Source organism: Musca autumnalis, unplaced genomic scaffold (genome assembly GCF_047663935.1).
Source record: "Musca autumnalis isolate F117 unplaced genomic scaffold, ASM4766393v1 scaffold_3, whole genome shotgun sequence".
Lineage (NCBI taxonomy): Eukaryota > Metazoa > Arthropoda > Insecta > Diptera > Muscidae > Musca > Musca autumnalis.
The window spans coordinates 41901955-41912988 of NW_027411866.1; the positions used below are offsets into that span (position 1 = coordinate 41901955).

Here is an 11034-nt window from a genome sequence, read left to right on the forward strand (position 1 = left end):
GCCCTAGATATCTTCTCCTTCCAACGTTCCAGGCAGCTATCCTCCTCCGGCTTTTGCTTGGCTTTTACCCCTGCCTTCAAACGAAAATTCTTCTTCGTCCAATTGGTTTTATTTACTACCGCGTAGTTGATTTTTACTATATGCGATTTGTCTTCTGCACAAAATTTCTCATCTGTCGTCTTGATGAACTCGCTGCTATTTACCCTAATTTTGTTGGCCAAATAATCACTTTCCACGTTAGCACTATTCGCGTTCTCCAAATTTGCAACCTTCATCGCTGCATCCTCATTGGCTATAAGTTTTGCAGCCAATACATCACGCTCGTTTTTCGCTAAATGTCGAGCTTTCTCTGCGCTAGCCAATTCTTCATTCAACTTTCTCATTTCTGCCTTCATAGCCGCCAACTCACAATTTCCCACTTGGATAGCCGCTATTAATTTTTCCTTAGCTATCCTCGATTCTTCAGCCTCACGCTTGACTTGCTCCTTTAGTGTAGTGGCAAGCTTGACTGCATCTTCCGTCTCGTCTTTGTACGATTTCATGGCTTCCTCCATGGCCATAATCTTTGTTTCCATTTTCTTCATGGTCGCCACAGCGGCCTTGCGTTCCATTCGCTCTTTGTCCAATTTTTCCTGCAGGCCACGGACTTCCATTTTGGCCTCTTCATCCCTCATGTGTAGGTCTCTTATCACCTCACACTGAGAGCTCACTCTGGTTTCAAGGCTTGCTTTAGCCACTTCAGCTTTCTTCAGATCAATTTCAAGAATCCTATTCATGGCTCTCGATTTCGCCGTTTTACGCTCCAATTCCCATATCACCTGGTACATGGTGTCTATTTTCTGTTTTTTCCTTTGTCCTTCTTCCTCCAATGACAGAGGTATAATGGGAAATTTCAACCTTCCGACCATCTCTTTTACCGCCTGTCTCATCAGCTCATCCTTCTTGGTAAACAGTTGGAGCATTTTCTCTTTTACCAATTTGTTTTCAACTGCCAGGTTCGATGATGCAGCCCGTTGAGTCTCGACGTACTCACAAATCTCTTCGTGGTAGTCTTCAGACTGGGTTTCATTGATCTCCTCAATAGCCCAGGTGAGGAGACCAAGAAGCCTCTCCACTTCATCCATTGCCTTCGTTTCCATTTGAAGCAGCATGGTGAATGTCCCTTCCCCTATGGACAATATCCCCAATTGGATATTAAGACTACACCAGCCAGCTGACCCAATTTCCTCCCTGTGAGGCAAATTATCAGCTTCCCAGCTCTTTTTGGAATCGGCCACTGATCCGGCTCGAAGGACCAATGTAAATGGGGATCCGATATAAAGTAAAGACACAAACGTCTTTCTTTGTTGAATGTTTAATATGCACTATTTATTAAAAGTAAAAATATTCTTAATAACTAAATACAAAAATATTACTTAACCTACTTAAGCTAGTGTGTAGAAAAGAGAAAGTGAGAGTGCACATATGTGTACGAACGCATCTGCCATACAATCTTATGGAGAGGTCGTAAAATATTCTTATCTAACATGCGCATACATGTAGCAAGCAACCACATGGTTCTTAGACTGCTCATAGATTGCCTGTACCAATCTATTTCAGACATACCACATGTGGGAATGGAAATTCTTATCTCCTTTCTTATAATGACCTCCCACGATAAGGAGGTCTGCTTGCCACATGTTTACAAGTGGACTGTATTTAAACTAGATCCCTATTTTACAAAATGATCTCTAATCTACACATGCAACCCTCACCAAGACATTCATTATCTTTATTAGAAAATTAATATGTTCACGTGAACACTCATTGCATTTAGATATACATTTTGGAGGATTTAAATGGCAGTCAGCTGATTTTTGTTCATAGCACAATTACCAAGGTAGATGCATCAGCCCGTGTGAGCGAAGTTGAAACGTTAAAAGAATTTTTTGTAAATTGAATTCGTCTCAAAAAACACACGTCAAATTACAAATTTATTATTTAATACTGAAAATGTTAGCACATTATGCTACTAATGCTAACTAAAGAGCAAATAAAGAATTATTTTATCGCAGTTTGTCCATCTAAAATAAATAAACGAATTATTTTATCGTTTACACATCATAAATATTATTCTTGGTTGATTAATATCAACTTTGTACATCAAAACAAATTTAATTTTTCCGCCTTGTTTACAAATTTTTACATTTTAAATTATTTTTAGTGTAGCAATTCACCGATGCATCTACCTTGTTTATTGTGCCAGCTTGCAACTTTTTGTATTTTCTAGCAAAATGTTGCAAAAAACAGAGGATTTATGCCAGATTTAAAAAAAATCCACTCAATACGAGGATTTATTTTTGTATGGGAAATCTGGTAGATTTTGTGTGGATTTAGCAAATAAAACCTGATAATGTGCTAAATCCGGCTAATGGTGCCATATCTAAATGGCATATAACAGGATTTAACAAACCCACGTCAAACATTGTTCACAATAACGCATTATAGAACGTTTACATATAACTGGATTTAGTAAATCCACTCGGTTTCAAATGTCAATTCCATCGCGTATACGTCCAATAAATACTCATAAAAAATGTTAACCCTGCAAAAATCTGGCTTTGCTGTGAATTGCTTTTTTTGATAGACCGCTGCATTATCCAGAGAATAGAATAGCCAAAACTACTCTGGTTTATCGTGGCAGCTGACGCTCCTCAGCTTCGATGAGGGATGTTCTCCGAGAACCTAATTAACACGATAGTTGTTTATGGCGACTGCATCTGTGTGAATGCTTCTTAAACCTGCTTGATAGGCTTGTTGATCTAGGGATTGTATTGCAACATTGGACTTATCTTTCTAGATCATAAAACTGCATCCTGACATGCGGGTGAGGGAGCAGTTATCAGGGCGGAATTCTGATAGGTTTGTATATTTTTCCATCGCGTTGCTCTCATATTCGAAGATCACACTGACGCCTCATAATTGACCACAGACCTACCTATCGCGTTATATGTGGTCAGCAATGTTCCATGATGCATCTAGGGAATTGAGGACCTTGTTGCTGCATCTCAGCTCGCATATAGCTTTGGCATGCACAAACGACGTGAACATGTTGTCAAATGTGACACCTAGAATCCTGAGATAGTTGGCGGTCGGAATTCTGCTACCATCGACTCAATGATTACCTCTGCCGTCCATGTGTTGAACAGAAAGGCCGTAGTGGCAGGTAATTGCATATTCCTTGCGTGGAAAAAAGGTTGTAAGATCAGTCAAATAGGAGTTCAGCCTTTCAGAAATGGCATTAGAGTAGGTAATTGGCTCCAAAATCGTACAATCATCCGCATACTTAACGATCTCAACGCGTCTTGGGGAGGTGGAATTTAGGAAAAGTAGATGGTAAAGAGTTATAACCCTACCTTTGTGAACTCCTTGTTTCATTCTACGGAGCTACGATTTCTTGATACCGAATTCTACTTACGATTGACGTCCTCACATATAATTGATTATCTTGTTCAAACTTGGCGTTAGACTGCTCAATATCCTCAAACAGCGTCGACCGTCTCAAAGGCTTTTGATAACTCAAGCGCTACCATCACTGTTCTATCACATGGCTTGCTGTGGTTGAGTCCTCTATGTGGGGAGATGGCGTGCGGCGCTGTTGTCGTGCTATGCTGCTTACGTAACCCTTGCTGATAATTGGCCACTGGATACATATTTCTGACGCTAGGGAGTATAAAGCCTCAAGAGTCTTTGCTACGGGTGACAATAGCGAAATCGGTCTGTACGATTTACCTTTGCTGGCATCCTTACCAGGCTTCAGCAGCGGGACTACCCTGCCCATTCTCCAGACTTCGGGAACGTTGTGGGTGGCAAGAGACAGGTTGAGAACTTTAGTGAGATACTGGAATCCCGGCACATCTAGCTGTTTCAGCATTACTTTATTACATTAGCACCATCATCCATTGTAAATGGTAGTGGTTCGTCCCCGGCAAGAAGAGATCTGATGCGACGTAGTACTTTTCTCTTCGCCCTGTCACTCTCGGGGTGTACGACAAACTGTCGATTTTAATAACTTACGCATCGAGTCAGTCAACGTAACGTCGCCAAACGTGACCGAGGTCCTTTCTTCCCTATTTCAAGTGTTCGAGAATGACTAAACTGTTGCCAGCAATTAATTTATTCCGGTTCCCATGTTGTAACTCTTCAAAGGATTTAACTGCAGTAGTGATGATGTTTCGGAACGCCCTTTCTGCTACCCGAACAACAGAAGTGTTGGACAGATCTCTGAAGGGGTGATTAGCGAACTCTCTGAAACTAGACCAATTTACTTTCCCATGATTGATGAAAGTTCGGCGTTCAGGGGCAATTATGGGGGAATGGTCTGACCTAGGAGAAACGACGTCATTTGTCAGACCAGGTGACACAATGCTTATGTCTGGCGAACTGTGACACTCTCCGCTAATTCTGTTAAGAGGGTCCTCACTGACCGTGCAAAATGTAGAGATACCAATCTTCTCAGCCAGCACTATACCCCTCTGCACGCAGAGAAAAAATATTTTTCGGTTTTGTTGGAACAAAAATATCTATTTTGGTTCCAAAAATGTGTTTGTTTTGTGCAAACATTGTAATCCAAATCCAAAAATACCATCTTTTGTTCCGAACATAGAAAACAAAAACAACTTTCGAATTTCCGCAATATTGTAAAAATCGTTAACAATACCGATTGTAGGAACAATCATAATCTAAATTTTTTACAAAAACATATTGTCAGCCCTGAAAACCAGATACTAAATTTTTTGATTTGAGTGCATATACTTCTCATATACACTTTCCGCACAACTTTGATATAAATATCGCGTATAATATTACGAGCATTGATGAACGCAATACATGGTTTGCTACTTTAGGTGACAACAAAGACAAACAAAAAGCCACAAGCAGCCACCACAACATAAGGAATAATTAAACACCATAACAAACATGTAAAGGAAAGGAGAATGAAACAAAGAAAAAGAATGAAACCAAAACAGAAACAAATAAAAACAAGAGTCTCATTGTTGGTATAAGTACACACAAAAACAAAGATAAAGGCAGCATGTCATACAAACACCACAACTTGCCAAAATTGTTTTTTTCAACACGGCATCGAATAGCGAGAGAAGAGAAAAAATCTTTCAAAGAAAAGAGAGAAATATTGTTCAGTTGACACAAACTATTTTTGGATTTAACAAAAACGATTGTTGGATTCACAATACCACATAAGGAATCCAACAATATGTTAACAATACATATTTTGCTCTTGGAATATTGTTAGATCAAACATATTTTTTTATCTGCGTGTGGGGGTTTATTTGATCATTTAGACATCGTAAATATAAAGGCCTAGATACATAAGCTGCTTTGCCTGCTTGCCTTGCTTACTTCTGATAAAAGAATAAAAAAGAAAAGGGGCAATCCAGTTCGAAATTTGTATTCTTTTCCTTTTATTATGTCAGAAATGAAGCAGGAAAGCAAGGCAAGCAGATAAGGCTGCTTATGTACCCAGGCCTTAAGTCTTGGTTGATTAAAATCAACTTTATGTGTGTTCGTTTACTCAAAATTTGTACAAATTGTTACTGGATGTAGTTCGTTTACTCTACAGTACAATGCAAAAGAGCTTAGTCGATTGCAAGAAGTTGCTGGACTTGTACAAATTTGTACAAATTATTGAGTAAACGAACACACCTTTTGTATATCAAAGCAAATTTAATTTTTTCGCCTTGTTTACAAATTTTGACATTTTTAATTATTTTTGTTGTAGCAGTTCACTGATGCATCTACCTTGTTTCTTGTGCCAGCTTGCAACTTTTTGTATTTTCTAGCAACATGTTGCCAAAAACAGAGTTGCATACCAGGATTTATGCCGGATTAAAAACAAATCCACTCAATACGAGGATTTATTTTTGTATGTGAAATCTGGTAGATTATCGCCGGATTTAGCAAATAAATCCTGATAATGCGCTAAATCCGGATAATGTGGTCATATCTAAATGGCCTATTATGTCAAATTTGTCTTTATGTTGTTGGGGAAATTACAAAAAAATAATTTTGATACAAAGGGATTTGACATTTCATATTCGAACAGCTGGTGTGACACCACTACCTTGGCGTCTACAGAATAAAATGAGTCATTATAAGCGCCAGTATGAACGAACTCTAAAAGGATGAATTATTGACTTGATAGATCAAATAATATAACTTAATATGACTAATTAATGTGCGTTTTACAGCTTTGGATGTCATTGAAGCCATGGAACCGTGGAAATTAATACTCGACGAACAAATTGCCGAGATCATAGGTGAAACAAAAGTGGACCTGCTTAAGTCTGATTGTGATAGGACGGAATGTAATATTGGTAACTTCTTTGCTGATGCGGCAGTGTATGCCTTTGCCAAATTGACAGCGTACAATGAATGCTATTGGTCACAAGCTTCGATTGCACTCATAAATACAGGAGCCATTCGGGTGCCACTTTCAAAAGGAAGTATGTAATTACATATGACTTTTATACTGTACAATTAACATAATCAATATCCTTTCAGACCTATCCTATGGCCATTTATCAACAATGTCGCCATTTGAAAATAAGATGACGGCCTTTACCCTGGCCGGTTCGGAGCTATTGAATGCATTGGAATTTAGTTTAAATGAAATAGATTTGGATGCAGACAAAACAACATCTAGTATATTTCTTCAAGTATCGGGGTTAAAAATTACCTATAATATTACACGACCATTTGGACAAAGGGTTCAGCAAGTTAAAGTACGCTGTCAGAATTGTGATGTGCCTAAATTTATACCCTTGGATGTAAATGAAGAATATCGTATTATAACTTCTGATTTTATTGCCGAAGGTGGTGGAGGATTTACAATGTTTCGAGATTATGGCAAAGATTTGCAGTAAGTATGAACGCTGTGAAATGCGAAATAAATATACATATAGATTTACATATATGATTTTTTGTTTTCAGAAAAGAATTGACCGACATAGAGGCCGTTTGTGATTATGTCAAAGATAATACGCCAGTTACAACTGGTTTGGAGGGTAGAATAAAAATTGTTTATTAAATCATGTTAAAGCTCAAGTAATGCTTGGTTTACATTTACGAAATCCACTCGATGTCATTTGTCAATTCTTTTGCGTATACTTCAAATGAAAACTCTTCAGAAATCAATTGGATTTCATTTGACGTTTAAGCAGTGGAATTGACAGTTGATATCGGGTGGAATTCGTAAATCTAAACTTACTATAACAGCCAAAGGTTTGAATTTGGCCGCTTAAACATAATGACTTTACCTTGGTTTGACAGTTTCTTATATAAAACAAATGATTAAACCAAGAAAGCGAAGCGGAAAAATAAGCAAAAAAATTTTCACTGAGTTGTGGTCTTTACTTATTTTCCTTTATAGATTTGAAAAGCTACACAATACTTTATTTAGTAAGCAAAACAAGCAATCCAATCTCTGACTGTGCCGTTATCGTTAATTTAGGCATTGAACAACTATTTAGCTTAAAATATTGTTGTTTATTTGTAAGGAATAAATTAAGAAAAGAAACTGAAATTAAGTATTGTTACAGTAATTATAAGAAAGAAAGATATTGACTGCAGAAAAAAATGTATATAAATATTGATACTGATGTTAGCCTTAACAACTTCTTGTACCTGCAATAAAACAACTTTAAAATTGACCATTTTATTGTATAAATTTTAAATGAATCCTTAGAAAGGTGGTAAAACCGTTTTCAATTTCACCAATAATAACACCTCAGTATTTTAGAAGCCCATGCCCAATATACAATAAACCAAATACTTAAAAAAATGTTGGTACTGTGGCAATTAAAAAGTGCATGTAACATGGAACCATGGCAGCCCTATAACCGAAAATAACAAAAAAACGTTGTTAACCCTGTTTTCTATGGGTCAAAAATATTCAGTTTTTGTAACTTTTGTTAAATATTTTGGCAAAAAAAGTCAATATCGAACTTTTTCTGCAATATTAGTATACATTTTAATAATTGCGAACAGAATCTTTGTTCCTGTGTGCAAAAATATTATATTTTATAGGAAATTATTAAAATTTAGCGCTAAGAAAAAACGCTATCGCAGAAAAGAGAAAACTGGTCATATTTTATTTTAAAAACAGCAGAAATAAAAGGAAATTTTGCTTATTTTTGAATATTTAGTCGAATATAGTTGAAATAATGTGCAAAAGTCACGAAAATACAGATATAATCGATTAAGTGAAACACAGAAGCCAGATCTTGGTTTTGGCTAGTTCTAGAACAGTTCTATGTCTTTGTCCAGCAAAAAAAAATTTGGAAGTTGTGCAATTGTAGTTATGATTTCACAACATCTTTCGATGTTGTCCAACAGAGTTATGAAAAATGTATCCAACATTTTATAAGCAGTTGCTTTAGAGATCCCTACAAAAAAAGCAGTTGGTTGATCCCTATTCTGCGTTAGCATTTTTTTTAAAAGACAAAAAAACTGTTTACATTTCTAAGAATAACTACATCAAAAGCTGTGATTTGGATCGAAAATGGAGTGCATACGAGCTGTGTGCTGTGGAAGCAAAATGGAGTAGATTCTAGCTGCGCGCTCTCTTCTAAAATTCATAAGTGAGTTCATAGAAAATATATGTACTCCAACTGCAAGCCATTGCAAAGTATCCCAAAATAAATAAAATGCATTTATTATTTGTATAAAAAAGAATATTAAAAATTTTATTACATTACAAAACGTATAAAAGAACAAAATTTATTTTACCATATTGTAAAATTACGTTATTTTGTTATTTTAAATTCCAAAGCCATTCACTGAAGAATGATAGCAAAAAATGTCTTGTCTTATGTGTGTTCGTTTACTCAATTTGTACAAATTGTTACTGGATGTTGTTCGTTTACTCTACAGTACAATGCAAAAGACCTTAGCCGATTACAAGAAGTTACTGGACTTGTACAAATTATTGAGTAAACGAACACACCTCTTGTTGTATTTATGTCTTTGGCATTCATGTCTTTGTATTTCGTTATTTTTAAACAAATGCTTATAATTTTATTCACTATTTTTTGTACTTGGAAAAAAGTCTTACTTACTTAGCTGGCTCATTACAGAACATTTGTTCCATAGACCGAACTAAGAAAAGATCTCCAATTCTCTCTGTTTATGTGTACTTTACACGATATGTTTTTTACATATGAGTTGTTACTTTGCATATACATTTTGTATGGGAGAAGTGACAACTCATATGCAAAAAACATATCGTGTAAAGTACCCCTTGTAATCTCTTCATCCACTTGTTTGCGCCATCTATTCTTTGGCCTGCCAATTCTGCGTGCACCGCCATGTGGCTCGAATTTGTACGCCTTTTTAGCGGGTACATCATCGCTCATTCTTATTATATGGCCTAGCCAACGCAATCGCTGCATCTCGATACGCTTAACTATATTGATGTCGTTGCATAGCAGATGCAGCTCGTGGTTCATACGACGTCGATATTCACCGTCAACGCAGATTGGTCCGTAGATCTTTCGAAGAATTTTTTTCTCAAACACGCCAAGCACTTCCTTATCTGCTTGCGCAAGTACACAGGCTTCGGAACCATACATCAGCACGGGTAGTATCAGTGTTTTGTAAAGAGTTATTTTTGTTTTATTTGAGTTGTGGCTAGGGGCCTGTTTATGTATGTCGATAAGAAAACGAATGCGGAAGAAAAACTACGAAATTTGAGTGTGTATTTCAAATTTGTTTTTTGTTTTGAAGCAAAAGCAAATGAAATAATATTTCAAAAACTAAAGTTTGGGTGTCTTTCATGCGCACACATTTTCGTTTCGATATACATAAACTGGGGATATGGTTTTGAAGTGCTTACATAAGCCAAAGTGGGTGACGTAGGGGATGAATGATACCAAGCAACTGTCTTGACCGGCTCTAACATGGCAGGATTTATCTTGGTCCCTCTTTCATCTCAAGTGGACACTGACCTCCCTGGGGAACTGCCTTTAACACCCGTTAAAGGTAGCGAGCTAACATGTGCCGCGCGTTCACCCATAAGAACGTTAAAAACTTGGGTTTGGGCGTCGGGTTAGTAACCCTCCCCTAGAAAAAACATCCTACTATGAAAAAACGAAAGAAAAGAAAAACAAACCCCTCTAAAGTTGACGAACCCCGCAAACGTTTTAAGAACCATGATCTGCGAATCTGCACCTGGAATGTTCGCAATCTTTATAGAGAAGGTGCAGTCTTCGCATTGGCAGACGTACTTGAAAAGTACAAGGCCGATATTACTGCCATACAGGGAATACGATGGATTGGGAAAGGCGTCACAACAACACCTAAAGGTGACGCACTGTATTATAGCTGCCATGACGTAAAGCATGAGTTTGGTTGCGGATTCGTAGTTAGTCGGAGACTAAAACATCTAGTATCCAGCTTCACTCCAGTGAATGAAAGACTTGCTGCAATTCGAATAAAAGCTAAATTCTTCAACATCAGCTTTATTTGCGCTCATGCTCCCACTGAAGAAAAGGACGAACAGACTAAAGATATATTTTACGAGCGCTTAGAAGAAACATATGACCGTTCCCCTGCCCATGACATTAAAATCATTCTAGGCGATTTTAATGCCAAAATTGGAAAGGAGAATATCTTTGGCCCAACAGTCGGGAAATTCAGTCTCCACAGTGAAACATCTGACAATGGTATGAGGCTGATGGACTTTGCAGCTGTAAAAAACATGGTAGTTAGCAGTACCAGATTTAATCATCTTGATATTCATAAGGGCACCTGGCTGTCTCCAGATCAAAGAACAAGTAATCAAATTGATCATGTTGTAATAGATGGAAGACATTCATCCAGCGTGTTGGATGTACGATCGTTCCGAGGCGCAAACATTGATTCGGACCACTACCTTGTTGCAGCAAAGGTACGTACTCGTCTAAACGTTGCAAATAAAGCACGAACAGACTCAACGCGGAAGTTGGACATCGATAGGCTGCAAACACAACAGATAGC

General features: G+C 37.3%; 1 protein-coding gene across 1 annotated transcript in view; it reads left to right on the plus strand.

Moving 5' to 3' along the window:
- LOC141398158 (apyrase-like) overlaps positions 1–7215 on the plus strand; it is a 44191-nt gene extending 36976 nt beyond the window's left edge. The window contains exons 13-15 of the mRNA XM_073975389.1: positions 6249–6503; positions 6562–6919; positions 6991–7215. Coding sequence (XP_073831490.1) covers positions 6249–6503; positions 6562–6919; positions 6991–7087 — 710 coding nt within the window. The 3' untranslated portion in view covers positions 7088–7215. The remainder of the gene's footprint in view (positions 1–6248; positions 6504–6561; positions 6920–6990) is intronic.
- The last annotated feature ends 3819 nt before the right edge of the window (positions 7216–11034 follow it).